This window comes from Brachionichthys hirsutus, unplaced genomic scaffold, assembly GCF_040956055.1.
Source record: "Brachionichthys hirsutus isolate HB-005 unplaced genomic scaffold, CSIRO-AGI_Bhir_v1 contig_950, whole genome shotgun sequence".
Lineage (NCBI taxonomy): Eukaryota > Metazoa > Chordata > Actinopteri > Lophiiformes > Brachionichthyidae > Brachionichthys > Brachionichthys hirsutus.
This window is the reverse complement of record NW_027180954.1, coordinates 9011-25000: the sequence shown is the minus strand read 5'-3', so window position 1 is coordinate 25000 and position 15990 is coordinate 9011. Positions and strand designations below refer to the sequence as shown.

Below are 15990 nucleotides of genomic sequence, written 5' to 3'. Positions count from 1 at the left end.
TTGTTGTGGGAAAAGACACCAAAGGACAAAGACTATCTTGTCTCACAAGTCTGACAGAGAATAATCTCCCCGTGTCAGAAGGTTCTTCTACACATAGTGTCCCACACGAAGACACTCACTGCGTTCATTCTGTCCTTGTCCCAACGACCTCCGGCTGGATGACGACCTCCGGCTGCATTTCCACCTCTGGCTGCAGTCTCTTCGTGAGCTCAGCGCTGTCCTCAGAAGGTGGACGAGGTTTACCTGGATAACAAAGAAGCATCAGTCCACCGCTTACGGTTGCAGGTGACGTGAACGGATGCGAGTGGACTCTGAAGCTGAAACCACCTCCTGTTTGCTTCATCAGGTCAAAGTGTCCAATCAAAGCCAGGAGACAGAGACTGGTTCTGTCTGGGTCGCTCACCTGTCCTCTGTCTGTACAGCTTGAATCCAACGGCAGCCGTGAGGACGAGAAGAACCGCTGCAGTGATGACGATGATGATGATGGCGTTCACGTTAGTGGGTTCCTCTGGAGAGCAGAAAACAACAAGTCAGAGAACAACGTCCATGTCCCAACAGAACCGTCCTGCAGACGGACACCACCTGCTTGGTGGTCCTGCCGTCCTCTTTAGGTGGTTTCATGTCCACCTGTCCACAGGAGGACGGTCTGTGCTGCTTTCTGTCCTGATGTTGGTTCCAGTCTCAGGGAGACTCGTCCAATGTTCTAATGTTCTAGTGTGTTCTAATGTTCTGACAGAGGTTTGACTTTAAAACTAGAAACTTCTGAAAACTGAAATGGATCCAAAATACTTTTTCTCCAACTCCAGACTGAAACCTCCGAAGCGCTGGAACGCTGCGTCCCTCTGCTGAGGCTGGACAGTCCCACAGCTCTGTGGACCTGTCCTCATGGAGAAACACAAGGTTCTGATAACATCCTGGTCCACATCAGGAATATGGGGAACGTTTTACATCCCAGCTTCTGGAGAAACGAAGGAACGTGGTGAAGAACGCTGATTTCATAAAGGAGCGTTAGAATCAACGTGTCTTCCCACGGTACTGAAGGACTTCATGTTGGACCCGTGTCCCACCCTCCTAGCTTCACGTCAACATTCACTGGGTTCTGGATCATCCTGCTAACAAGCAGATCCAGGTCCAACAGAACCTCCTCCGCAGTTCTGGATCGTCCTGCTAACAGATCCAGGTCCAATCAGAACCTCCTCCGCAGTTCTGGATCATCCTACTAACAGATCCAGGTCCAATCAGAACCTAATCCGTGGTTCTGGATCATCCTGCTAACAAGCAGATCCAGGTCCAATCAGAACCTAATCCGTGGTTCTGGATCATCCTGCTAACAAGCAGATCCAGGTCCAATCAGAACCTCCTCCACGGTTCTGGATCATCCTGCTAACAGATCCAGGTCCAATCAGAACCTCCTCTGCAGTTCTAGATCGTCCTGCTAACAGATCCAGGTCCAATCAGAACCTCATCCGTGGTTCTGGATCGTCCTGCTAACAGATCCAGGTCCAATCAGAACCTCCTCCGCTGAGGACATGAACTGACTTTACTGACATCGTCCTGCATGAATGAAAGCCCAGTGGACATCGGACCGCCACCACCAACAGAACTATCACTGATTCAAAGGCTTCCGTCTTCTGTGCAGGTACCGGGTTAGGGTTCTGGTACCGTTGTCTGGGTCCCGGGTGGCTTATTGATTATCTGAACTCTAAAGTTACACAGAAAACAGCAAACGACAATAAAAGAAACAAAACTTCTGTCCAACTCTTCAAACCCATGATCTGGACCATCAGAGAGACAGAAATGTGTCCCCACCTTCACCCCCTGATCCCAGTCTCACCCCAGTTGGTCCAGATCTCTCCTTTGTCCAGTCTGGTGACCAAGTCGTCCTTCACACCGAAGAGCTGGAACACACAGTCGTACCTCCTCCAGTCTTCAGCCGCCGCCGATGAAAGGTCCAGGTCCACACTCATCTGGAAGGTTCCGTCATGGTTGGGGAGGATCTCTCCGTGCTCCACCTCCTCATGAAGCTCCTCCCCATCCTTCCTCCAGAAGAGAGCGGCTCTGTCTGGGTAGAAACCTGTAGCGAAGCAGCTGACGGGAGAGGAAGGAGTCTTCTGGAGGAGAAACACTGAGGGGAGCTCTGGAGGAGGAGACAAAGACACGTTAGAGAGGGGAGCTCTGGAGGAGGAGACAAAGACACGTTAGAGAGGGGAGCTCTGGAGGAGGAGACAAAGACACGTTAGAGAGGGGAGCTCTGGAGGAGGAGACAAAGACACGTTAGAGAGGGGAGCTCTGGAGGAGGAGACAAAGACACGTTAGAGAGGGGAGCTCTGGAGGAGGAGACAAAGACACGTTAGAGAGGGGAGCTCTGAAGTAGGAGACAAAGACACGTTAGAGAGGGGAGCTCTGGAGGAGGAGACAAAGACACGTTAGAGAGGGGAGCTCTGGAGGAGGAGACAAAGACACGTTAGAGAGGGGAGCTCTGGAGGAGGAGACAAAGACACGTTAGAGAGGGGAGCTCTGGAGGAGGAGACAAAGACACGTTAGAGAGGGGAGATCTGGAGGAGGAGACAAAGACACGTTAGAGAGGGGAGTTCTGGAGGAGGAGACAAAGACACGCTAGGGAGGGGAGCTCTGGAGGAGGAGACAAAGACACGCTAGAGAGGGGAGCTCTGGAGGAGGAGACAGACACGTCATCAGGAGTCACTGTTGTCGCCAGAGACACTGAAACGACGCAAATAAACCTCAGAGGAGAGGAGGCGACAAAAGAAGGGAGGAGCAGAGGAGAAGAAGACTGAAGTAGAGAGGAGGACAGAGAGGTAAAGGACAGAGTGTGTCTCTGTGTGTGGGTCAGAAACAGCAGAGGAACATGAAGGTTGTTGGTTTGAAACTCCACCAGGTGATGTGCTTCTACCTGTTCTCAGCAGAGAGCTCCTCCCATACTCCAGATACTTCCTCCCCCACTCAGGACACTCCTGGGTGAGGGAATGCTTGTAGTATTCCATCCCAGCTCTCTCATGATCCCATCTGTGTTTGGTGATGACAGCCTGAGGACTGGGAGCGATCCATGTCTCCGTCTTCAGGTCCAGGACGATGAAGTCTTCTCCATTATAACCATACTGATGAAAACCAGTGACCTCTCCAGTCTCATCGTCCCACTCACAGCCAGACAGCCGCTGGAAAATGTGGACACCTGAGAGAGAGACAGACTCCAGTCATCAACCTGGTCCTCACTGGACCCAGCAGAACCAGCAGAACCAGCAGAACCAGTCTGTGTCCCGGAGCTTTAGAAACCCAGCAGTGATGCAAAAGGGTTCCTGCAGAGGTGTGTGTGTGTGTGTGTGCGTGTGTGTGTGTGTATAGGTGTGTGTGTGTGTGTGTGCGTGTGTATAGGTGTGTGTGTGTGTGTGTGTGTGTGTGTGTGTTTACTTCCTACAGCATGAACACAACATTTAATAAACACAAACAAACCTTCTGATTGGTTGAAGCGCTTCTTTAAATTTTCCATGCTGAATTTGGACCATTCTTGGTTCCCCACATTGATCCTCGTCTCTCGGGTCCAGTGCTCTGGATCCTCTGCTGTGACTTTGTCCATCCAGTCCTGTTTGGGTTCTGCTCTCTTGGTCTTACTGTCATAGTGAACCATCTGGACGTCATCGATCAAACCAACGGACACAAACTCCGGGAAGTTTGAGACTCCAGAAGACGCCGTGTCAAAATACTTCAAAGAGTGAGTCTCTGAAAGAAAAACCAGAATCACGATCTGAAGGTTGAACCTGTTTCCACCTGATGACATCACTTCCTGCTGTCCACTCACACCTGAACCTGTGACCGATGACAACTTCTGGTTCTGATTACAGGTTTGAACTCTGAGGCTCCTGCAGCTGAAACCCAGCAGAACTTCTTCTTCTATGGTTTCACAAAGTCGCGCTGGTCATTTTCCACCATCAGCTGATAACTGGCATCATTTTCAAGGCCAGATGTCGGAGAGTTTGTGAATTAAAACGGTTTTTTGACCCTAAAGATTTGGGTTTCAGCACCACAACAAATAAAGGTGTGACCCGGTCCCGAAACACCGTCAGGTCCTGATGGGCAGAACCTGCAGAACCCAAAACCTGTTTCACTCACAACAGATTTTGTGATGAATATTTCTCATTAATATTGATACATTTAATATTTGAAGAACACGGTTCTATATAAGAAAGAACGCCAGTCTAACACCAGTTATAACACCAGTCAGCAGTTATTACAGCAGTTATAATACCAGTTATAACACCAGTTATAACACCAGTTATAACAACAGTTATAACAGCAGTTATAACAGCAGTTATTACAGCAGTTATAATATCCGTTGGATTCAGAGCGGATTCTGATCCTCTGACGTTCCAACATTCCCTCCATCATCAGCTGACGTCTCTTCCTTCTCGTCCTGGTTCTAACAGTTGGTTCTGTTCAGGTATCAACAGGAAGGTTCTCTGATTTGTTCCCTTTGAGTTCTGACACTTCCATTGTTGTTCTCCTCAGAACCTCCGCCGTCGTCTGAAGACGTGGACGTCCTGTTTCTGTGTCACGTCCAGAATGCTGAACAAATCCGTCCCCTGCTCATAGTTCGGTGTGGAAACCGTGCGGTCCAGTCCATGCTGGGTTCTGAGGCTGACACGGGTCAGAACCCATCCAAACGGATCAGGACATTTGTCAGCTGGAGAATAAAGCTGTCCACTCTCTGGTGGACAAACTCTATCATGAAGACGCAGCTTGGAAACCATCTCTAAACCGGTTTGTTGTTGGACCTCAGCAGAACCACCGACCGACACCAGCACACCTCCGTCATCAGGTCTGATGTCCGTCTGAGCCGGAGGTTCTGAACCCATCAAATTGAAGAGGACAAAGAAGGAAGAACTACCTCTGTCCTCCTGTCCCAGTTGGACCTGAAGTAAATGGACTTTACAGGAAGAACTTTAAGATGACGGGTCGGTACCGTTTGGACATTTCTAGACTCCTAACATGTCAGGAAGTCCAACAACAGAACCGTCAACCCAGACAGCAGGACAGAAACTCACCTCCCACTGCCCCAGGTACACCTGTACCCAGAACCAGAACCAGAACCAGAACCAGAACCGAGGTCTTCATCGTGAACTGTCCCATCTGCAGCTCAAACAACAGAACAGCCACAAGATTCTTTAAAGCTTCCAGTCCGACCATCAAGGGTGAAGTGAGGACAAAACCCGAGAGGAGCGGACTTCCCCGTCCGTCTGAGCCAATCAGAATTTAGTCTGAGCGATGACATCACTAGTTACTCGGCAGAACTGTCACAGGTTGTGAATCAAAAGCGAAAGTAGAATGGATCTTATTTTAAGCTGCGTCAGAGTCTTTGTTTGAGCGTCTCAGCAGGTTCTGAGTTCTGGACGCTGAAAACTTCTGGACCGACAGAAACGTGAGCCGCTGTTGATGTTTGATCCGGATGCTGCTCCGCTTTCTGCTCCACTTTCACTGCGCTCATGTTCCTGGTAGAGTCAATGCGGAATAATAAAAGTCCCACCTTGAGTTCTTTAGCTGAGACAACAGAACCCATGATCAGAACAGGGTCCATCTTTACCTGACAGGTTCTGCTGTTGGTGACGTCGAGGCTCGACCTGCTGGTCGTTACCTGAGCTCATCATTTAGCTTCAGTAAGGAAGTAAATGTTAGTTCTATATTATATATTATTCATGGATCACCTTCACAGACAACAAGCCACAAAGTGCTTCACAAGGAGAAGACAGCCTCCACGTGGCCTCCGCATGTCGCTGTTAGGTTTCTCCTTTTTCCCCGGTTCTTTTATTATATCTCGTGTTGGAGGTGTTTATTCAATAATGAGTCAGGATTATAAAACGAATCAAGTTTACAGAATGTTTTCAGTAAGTACAAAGCTGGTAAGGAAACACAGCGCTGGACTCTCCTACAGACGGGGGGGGGGGGGGACTCTGTAGAAGAGTCCCGAATGTTCTACGGCAGTGATCTTTATAGTGGGCGTCAAAACACCCTCCTCCTGGGATATCTAACAGTCCCCCCGCTGCGGTGGCCCGAATGGGTCACCTCACTAACCTATATGTGACCTATATGTTCACTCCCTGACAAGATCCGTGGCGCCCACCCCCCCAAGGGCGTTAGCTTGGACCCCGAACCCGGCCAGCAGAGAGCGTGTGCAGACAAAATGGAAATCACTAACAGTAATTTGTTTACAGCGTAAACGCGGGAGCTAACCTCCCCTACGGGCCCCAAAGGGGACCCCGCAAAGCTTGCGTAGCAAGGAGCTGTGGTAACTAATACAGATTACCAACCCTAATACCCCCACAGCCCCTCACATCAGCAATGACGGGAGCGTTCATTTGTCTACGCAGCAGAAATTAGGGCGCCAGGCGACGATGGCGCTGTCCTCGTTCCCGCCGAGTCCCATGAAGATCCGGAGTGTCTCAAACGCAAGTTTCGAGATATGTGCAACCCGCAACACAACAGGACGATGGAAAGGCACAAGTTTCACACCCGAAATCAAAGACCAGGTGAGACAATTGACTCATTCATAAGCGATTTGAAGATCAAGGCAAAAAGTTGTCGTTTTGGTGAGCTGACAGAAGAGCTAATCTGTGACAGGATCGTGTGTGGAATCACTAATGACAGCGTTAGGAAGGCCCTGTTACGGGACAGCGATTTGACTCTCCACAAAGCCGTCTCAATCTGCCGTGTTTACGAGGTGACGGAGGAAAACACGAGAGCCCCGGCGAAGCAGACGTTCACCGTGGATGCGCTACAGCGAAAGTCCAGCAGAGGGCAGCACAGACCGTGGAATAGTCGAGAGGCCACACAGCCCATTTTGAACTGCAATAATTGTGGTGGCAGCCATCCAGCGCAAAGGGAGAAATGTCCAGCATTTGGTCAGCAATGTCACAGATGCAGAAAGATGAACCATGACAAGAAACGCTGCACATCAAGGTTAGTGAGTCAGAATCCAGAAAAAAGAGGCCTCACAAAGAGAAACTACTCCAGAAAACCAGTTCATCAGGTGGAGGTAGAGCAGTCTGAGCAGGCTGTCACTGATGACACTTTGTATGTTGATGGAGTATCTGTGAACACAGTGGATGATCCGGCACAGGACCGAGACGAGGGTTTTGTCACTCTGCATGTGAACGACAAACCGATTGAAATGAAAATTGACACAGGAGCAAAGTGTAATGTAATGGCGAAAGACACTTTCCAACAGATTTCAGGAGGGAACGTCATCCCGTGTGGCAAGAACACAAATCTAGTGGCTTATGGAGGCTGCAAAATTGAAACTGCAGGCCTCATCACTCTGTCTTGTCGTTTAGATGGAAAACAACACACGCTATCTTTCTTCCTTGTAGAGCGTGATGTTACACCACTCTTGGGGTTCCGCGCATGTATGCGTCTGAATCTTGTTACCCTCAGCCCTCATGTTCATCAGGTCAGTGCAGAGACTACAACGGACTTTGTCAAACACATTAAAGAGCAATACCAGGATGTGTTCAGTGACGAACTGGGAGAGTTGCCGATAACTTATTCCATGACAGTGGATCCAGCTGTGCAACCAGTTGTACGTCCAGCGCACCGCATTCCCTTGGCAATGCAGGATCGTGTGAAAGCTGAACTCGACAAGATGACGAACAAAGGAGTCATCATCCCTGTCTCTGAGCCCACGGACTGCGTTTCAGCAATGGTAGCGGCACATCAAAGAGACAAAGAGGAAATAAGGCTGTGTATTAACCCCAAAGACTTGAACACTGCTTTAAAGAGACCCCACTATCCGATGCGTAGCGTGGAGGAAGTCGCCACCCAAATGTCAGGTGCAACTTTGTTTTCAGTGCTCGATGCAAAGAATTCTTTTTGGCAGATCAAGCTAGATCAGAAGTCATCCAGGTTAGCGACATTCAGCACACCTTTTGGACGCTATCGGTTTCTCAGGATGCCATTTGGCATAAACTCAGCAAGCGAAGTTTTCCAGCGCTCAATGGAACAACTGTTCGCTGGCTATCCATGTGCTATTATTGTTGACGACATACTCGTGGGAGGTCGTGATGCTGCTGAACATGATGCAAATCTGAAGAAGGTACTTGACCGCGCACGTGAGATCAAACTCAGACTCAACCCGCACAAGTGTAAGTTTCGTCTAGATCAGGTTTGCTATGTAGGTCACATCTTCACAAAGGAAGGTCTTAAAGCTGACCCCACGAAGACTGAAGCCATCACGAACATGCCAGTCCCGCAGGATTCTCTGGCAGTGAAACGTTTCCTTGGTATGGTGAACTATTTGGGGAAATTCATTCCAAATCTGAGCAATATCGCAGCGCCGCTCAGACAGCTCGCTCATAAAGACACTGCATGGTGCTGGCTTCCACAACACCAACAAGCATTCGACCATCTCAAGTCATGCTTATCCAGGTCACCGGTTCTGTCATACTTTGATGTGAAGAAGCCGGTGACACTAACCTGTGATGCATCTTGTTATGGACTTGGCGCAGCATGTATGCAAGATGGAAAGCCTGTCGCATATGTATCTCGGACTCTGTCAGACACGGAAACTCGATATGCACAGATCGAAAAAGAACTGCTCGCAGTGGTTTTCGCGTGTACAAAGTTCAAGGACTACATATATGGCAAGTTCACAGTCATTGAAACAGACCACCAACCCCTGGTCACCATCTTAAAGAAGCCAATCCACACAGCTCCGGCTCGTTTGCAAAGGATGCTACTTCGTCTTCAAGCCTTCAACATCACTCTGGTATACAAGAAGGGTATGCACATGTACCTTGCCGACACCCTGTCACGTGCTCCAACCTGCACTGATTCCCAGACGACAAGTGCACATAATTTGTTTGATGTAATGTCTGTGAGCTTGATCTCAACGGCCAGGCTCGAGGAACTCAGAGCACACACAGCAGAAGACCAGGTGCTCCAGACCCTCAGCAACGTGATCCGGAATGGATGGCCTAACAAGGAACGCCAGGTACCTTTCTCTGCCCAGCCATACTTTCCTTACAGAGATGAGTTGGTAGTGGAGGATGGCGTAGTTGTTAAAGGACACAGACCAGTCATTCCTAACGCATTGCAAAAGGAGTACATCCAAATTATGCACGGAGGTCACCCAGGCATGGAAGCGACGAAAAGCAGAGCCAGAAGCACAGTATTTTGGCCCAGTATGAACAAAGACATTGTAAACAAGCTACTGTCTTGTGCGGTTTGTAACAGTACACGTCCGCACCAACAGAAAGAACCACTGAAACCACATCCTGTACCTGTTCTACCGTGGTCTACGGTTGCTACCGACATCTTTGAATGGCATGGACATCAATATTCGGTGCTGGTAGACTCGTACTCAGGATGGTTTGAGATAGATCTTCTCCGTGACATCTCCTCAGCTACTGTCATCAAAAAGCTGAAAAGACACTTCTCTGTTCATGGTGCACCGCACACCCTAATCTCAGATAATGGTGGACAGTACACAAGCCAGCGTTTCCGGGAGTTTGCGAAACAGTGGGACTTTGTTCACACCACCAGCAGCCCAGAGTACCCGCAATCCAACGGACTAGCTGAACGTGCAGTCCGCAGCGCAAAGCAGCTAATGGAAAGGTCACACAGAGATGGTTCAGACGTTTTCCTTAATCTGTTGAACATCAGGAACATTCCTCGTGACAACACGCTAGGATCACCGGCAGAACGTCTCATGTCTCGACACACACGCTCAACCTTTCCCATGGACAACAATCTTCTAGCACCCGCCCCTAAAAGCAATAAACAGGTCGCTACGCAACTCCAGCAGAAGAGACTTGTTCAGAAACGGTACTACGATGCAGCCAGTCGACCATTGCAACCGCTCGCAGAAGGTCAGGTTGTCAGACTGCAGACCCCACAGGGATACGACCGCCTTGGCACGGTGGTACAGGCTTGCAAGGAGCCACGCTCCTACTTTATTAAATCAGAAGGAGGCACCTGCAGGAGGAATTGCCGCCACATCCTTCCGGTCAGTGAGCCATCTCCACCTCCACATGTCGACCCTGATGATCCTTCTTCCCAACCGACTGTATCTGGTACACCGATCCTTATTCCATCATCACCACGATCACGTCGTTTTTCTCAGCCGACGATTCACCGTTCCACCTGTGAGCAACCAAACGCTCCGGCTCGCTCATCAGCCCTGCTGCCACACGGTGGCTCCCCTTATGTTACACGCTCGGGTCGGATTTCTAGACCGAATCCAAAATATAAAGACTGAACTGAGTGTTGTTTGTTTCTTGAAATAAAAAAAAGAAAAAGAAAAAAGGGGATGAATGTGTTATAAGATGTGATGATATGTTGATGTTTTTACAGCCTGAGTGATTTACGTTTTTCAGTGTTTCTCGTGCAACATTATTTAGGTATAGACACATACTTGGTTAAATAACTGTTAAATATTTAAGTTAATAAAATGCTGCTAATTTCATGCAGGACTGTTTACGTTAGAAATGTTTGCATAGATGATGGCAGTACACTTTATTTTATTCCTAGAGGCACAAGCTAAAGGAAGAGGATGTAGATCATGCACTAGAATGATCGCATGTTTATTGTGATGTATGTCCTACATCAGTTGCCGTAGGTTCGTGCTGCGCATGCTCGGGTTCTAGTTTATGGTCTTGTTGTTGTAAAAGCCACGCACGGGAGTAAGAGGCAATAAAGACGTGTTACCGAAAATAAGTATCTGTTCTCATTGCACGAACATTTTACACAGCCGTCCCAGCAGGGTGTGAGGGTCAATAGTGCCAGGGGCCATAAGGGCCCCCCGCTCAGCCTACCAATTATCCCTAACAATGAATGGACTGGATAACCCCAAATGTCCGAAAAACTTAACTAACAGCGCTCTAAGGCCTCAAAGGGTCGCTCCCAGACCGTCATCAGGTGAGGCGACGTGAGGAATGAAGATGCTACAGCCCAGTTAGCAGACAGTCAAGAGCAATATAATCTGAGTAAGTGTTACATCCAGTTCCTAGTGTCTCCATCCAGTGGCCAGTGAAGTAATGGCATTTACACAACTGAACACAGTGACGGCCTGTGTGGGGTTATCCAAAGAAAACTTTCAATCAAACCTCCAATAATTTGGTCATCTCATTTAGTTAAGCTGAGTTACCCTCGCCGAAGCGGAAGCGAGGGTATTGCAATTGGGTGCGTTTGTCTGTCTGTTTGTCTGTTTGTCTGTCCGAGCCAAAAACTAGTAACCCAATCGACTTGAAATTTTTACACAAGCAAGGTTCTGTCCGTGGCTCGGTCCTCCCCGAGAATGGCGTCGATCCGGATCTGGATCCAGATTCTAAAATTATTTTTACATCTGGAATTGTGCCTGTGCCCCTCTGATCCGGAATCCTCTCAGGATTCTAATAACATCTCCAAGTTTGTGCTCTACCTCCAAACCTATTCCCTTTAACCTATCGTACCTAAAGTCTATCAGAAAGGTGGTCCACCATCCGCCCCAACAATTCAAGGAACACCTCTCTTTCCTATTCTCAAAATTAGTTCCACATTTTATTTCCCACTTCAGGTCACTCACACATCAAGCAAACACCACCGATTAACATCTCCATCGTCCGAGGGCGCCCCCAGTGATGACTGACCGATCAGTCAGCGTTCTCTGATCCGTGTCTCCTGTAATGAGGTTCCTGACACACGGCAACCGTCTGCATCTATCTTAACCTATTGTGAACGCCAGACCCCACCACGCCGTCCTTCGCTGCACCTTTACCCAATCATCTCTGTCTCAGGGGTTCTCCTGTGGTGGACATAAAACTGTTAGAATCTTGAACCTGTGTTCCTGTTACCTGCCTCACCTCGAGACATCTCACAGGCGCGGTCCACTCCCATCAGCTCAGCCATCTGTGTAGAGGACGGCGATGGAAGAACCTGCTCTTCCAGGACCGTCCACCCTTGTTGTGTCCATTGTGAGTGTTCTGCTACTGTACAGGGGACACCTACACCCCCTGCGGATGTAGCATGATTCAGTACATCAGTGAAAAATGTCCTGCCTGGTTCGGGTTCCCGGAAACATGTGACATAGTATCCCGTCCGTCTGTCCTCCCTGTCCATATTATTGCATGTCCCTTCTGTAGAAGTGTGACCTCTTTGCTGTTGAGAAATGTGCTACTGTGTGTGGATTATTTTTCACTATACCGCACCCAGTTCCTACATCTATCCTCTAATTATAAACCGATCTTCTACCTGCATGGTAATTCTTGATCCTGTAAACCAGTCTGACCCCCTATAGCTGGACCCTGGCCTCCCTTTCTTGACCTGGTCAAACCCAAAGACAAAAACACCCCGCATGAAACATCCTCCCTTTAACTGAAATTTGGTCTGTCAGAACTCCAACAAAATAGATCATGAATTAATCTTATTATGGTTTGTTTTCAATGGAACAGAGACACCCAGAGATGAAGGCCAATATCAGATGCTAATTTAGAATATACCTTCCTCTCTTCCTATAATGTCCTAAAGTCGCTCTCTTTCTTCTTTATTTTCATGTTAAAATCGCCACATCTAATGTGGACATTTTAATAATAAGTGCCTGTCCTCCTCAAGACTGTGTAAGTAGGTGATCTAAGTTACAGAAATAATTCAGTTCCAGATTCTCTGTTTTATCCTCATTCTAGGTTTTACTGCAATAATCCGTTTTCAGTTGAACCATGCTAACTTATTTTAACATCTACTCTTCCTCCTCAGAAGCATTTATATTCCTCGTGTGTTCCTGGGTTGATCCTCCTTTGCCCTGTATTGATCTAATATATATTTGTGCAGCTCTTATTGTACAAACCTAGCCCTATTTTCTAGGTAAGCTTTATAATGCATCGACATCGTCTACATGCAGTGTTCTGTTCATATTTAAGATCTTCATTCAGTGCCTGCAGGGCTTCTAATGATCTCATTCTGCTTTATTTTGCACTGATGTTTTGCATTAGTTTATGGTCGTATCTAAACGCAGTAAGAACGAGTAACTGGTCACCGTTAGCTGTCATCAAAACCCTCTCATAGCAGTGTCCCCATTCACACTCACTGTTTTGTTTAAAAAGGGAAAATGTGTTTCATTCACTTCATTTAATTCAAGAAGTCTGTTTCTAAATTGGGGCACTGTATGTGTGTATACAGTGCACCCCCCTGTGTGTATGTGCACCCCCCCTGTTATTCTGTGGGTAGTCCCGGCCCGAGCTTTAGCAATGGCCTGCTGCTAGAGGGGATGGCTGCTGTCCCTCTAGTCAGTGCATGTATCCTTGTCCAGGGATCCAGAGTCGATACAAAGGATCTGGACCTTCCCCTCCTGAGGGCTGTATTTAAAAACACAGCACTCATTAAATCATTGATCCCCGCCAAGTCCAAGTGGAAATGCAAGGAGAAAGCCGGAGTAGCCAGTGCGCTAGCCCTGGCCAGAGCCAATAGCTGTACAACGTCGCCCGTCCTGTTGATGGACCATCGTGTACTTGTGTGACTGTATGAAGAAATTCCCATGGTGCTTGTGCAACTCTCAAACACCCAACTTTATTCATTCCATACATTCACCTCCCATCATTATAGGGTGGGGGTCATGGGAGGTCTCATGCCTCCTTGTAATGCATGTGAGGCCAGGGGGGGAGGGGTGCATGGATGTGCGTGTTTAAACTAAGAGAAGAAGTCAAGGACGGAAGGAAACAACCAGTTCCTCATCTAAACTGCGCTAGCAGGTGCAGACAGAAGGCCGTACGAACGATGGGATAGAGTGTTATCAGAGGACACTGAGCACAGAGGGAAGTAATAACAGCATGTACAGTTCAATCGTCTCACCAATAACTCTCACTGAAAGTGGGGTCAGTGTTGATGGATGAAGCTGAGGGAGGAGTCTATCCCACCCTGGTTGTTGTCCGTTCTGTCCCTTCTCCAGATCATTCTGCATGGGGACGTTCGATATCTACAAAAATAGAGCATATGAATTTGCAATGGTCTTCTACCTCAATAACACTGTCCGGTGTCCTGTGACAGAGTGTGTTTGTACTCCCCCAACGTATGTGTTCCTTTCCGGCGTTCAGGACATCCATGGTGGGACCCTGGGATGGTCATTGTCAGAAAGTTTCCTCCACTGTCTCACAACCTCTGTGTTTCTGGCGGCCCCCCAGACGTGGTTCTCCTGTCACACACTCATCAGGCCTCCATTAGAACCTGCAGCACACTCAGACAAAATCTTTACATTTCTACTCCAAGATTACAGACACATTTACAGAACTTCTTTCCTATGATTAGTAATATGTGCTCCCAGATAATCTTGACTTCTGTCCTGCATTCTGTGACGTGCAGCACTGCTCTGTGATTGTCTGGTTCTGGGGTGTGCGTGTCTGTGTTCTCTGCCCTGCCTCGTCTCTAGCAGGGTGCATCATGTATCGTGAATGCTTTTTGTGGATCATGTAGCTTCTCTGTCACCTTATCAGTGATCTACTGACGTAGCTCCGTGTTATCGGAGGTCTTCATCCTGCCTCTATCTCACCCCGGCGCCTCTACTAGGCCTCGATCTCCCCTCAATGACTCCTTATTTTACGTGCAGCAATGCTCTTCGATTAGGTAACTAATTTTGGGGTTTGTGTGCAGGTGTTCTGCATTTACATCTTGATACTCGTGAGCATGTTGGCCTAAGGTCAATTCCAGCTGTCAGGTTCCAGTGGGACCGAGAGGGCCCTTCTCTGTCCCACTCCACCGCAAGCCGAAGGTGTAAATTTAGGTGTAGTGTGTGTGTGTGTGTGTGTGTGTGTGTGTGTGCTTGCTCTTTCTTACACAGGTTACGGCTCAAGAGATTTTGAACCACCCATCTAAAACATTTGAACTCCCTCACAATCTTTGACAATTTATACATTTTCAGTTCCAAGCCGAAAGTTAATTTTTGATTTATTTTCAATTTAATCCTTTAGTTTTAGACATTGCTGCATGCATCAAGTAGTTGGTGTTTCACCGTTATTAAATTCACCAGATATGTGTGTGTGTAAACGGGCCTGCTAGCCCCCCCGATCACCTTTTTACTAAAGTAAATCTTTTAGCATCTTATCATATTTTGCAAGTTCACATATTATTCCTCCCCATGTAGATGATGGAGAGTTGGCGGCCGCCATTCTATGAATTTCAACCTTTTTAGATGCCATTTGGATTTTAACATGCCCAAACTATTTCAATAACAGAATAATGTTTTCTTAATTAGTCTGTTCTTTATTTATCTATTTATGCAGTTACGATTTTTCCTGGATTTTATATTTTAACCGGTTGTTTGCCCTGTCTACACTAGTTTTATAGACGTCTTTCCTTTCGGACCCCACTTTTTCCTTTATCTAAGCTCACTCACCTTTTGGTCCCGGGACTCAAAACCCCTAGTGACGCTTTCAGACCAAAGGTGGCCAAAATCACCCCAGAGCCAGGGATTTTAACCTGGGTCTGTCGACCCATCTGGATATGGTCTTTTTGCTCGTGAGGCCAAATTATTTGCTCACCTGAGCCCAGGGAGACAGAAAACCCTTTTATGTCCTCTTTTTTGGGCTCTCCGGTGTAGCAGTCCAAATTAGGATGACTGAACCTGGGACTCCAAACCCTTTTCTGACGCTTATGTGGTTCAGTGGATTAAAAGCCGATTAAATTTGTTACGTGAGCTGGCTCTGGAGGGATTCCCAGGAGACCCTTTGCATTTCTGGCATTTACCAGACCGTTTATGTCTCGCACGGGGTCTGCCACCCAATCCAGTGCAGTTTTCGGCTGGACCGGACCGTGCCGTCAACCAACCGGACGTCACCGCTGGCCAACGCTGCCTGCACAGGCCGCGAACAGACCGCGTCTTCAAACGCTCTCTTTTTGTGCGGAGTGGGGTCACCTTATCACCATTTCACCTTCTATTTATATAGCGCTTTCCTTATCAGTAGTCAGTACACGGCAGTTCTGACCACTGTTCTCGTATCACAAAGCTGTGGTGTGGCCGCCTCC

The 15990-nt window shown here is 48.0% G+C and overlaps 1 protein-coding gene across 1 annotated transcript; it reads right to left on the bottom strand.

The window, feature by feature from the left end:
• Positions 1–148: 148 nt before the first annotated feature.
• On the bottom strand, positions 149–5177 carry LOC137917007 (major histocompatibility complex class I-related gene protein-like; the record flags this gene model as incomplete). Its single annotated transcript, XM_068759893.1, has 6 exons — positions 5058–5177; positions 3469–3735; positions 2912–3190; positions 1835–2137; positions 404–508; positions 149–243 (listed from the first exon to the last, which is right to left on the bottom strand). Coding segments are annotated over exons 1-6 (1134 nt in total), but the record flags the coding sequence as incomplete, so codon positions are not given.
• Positions 5178–15990: the final 10813 nt, after the last annotated feature.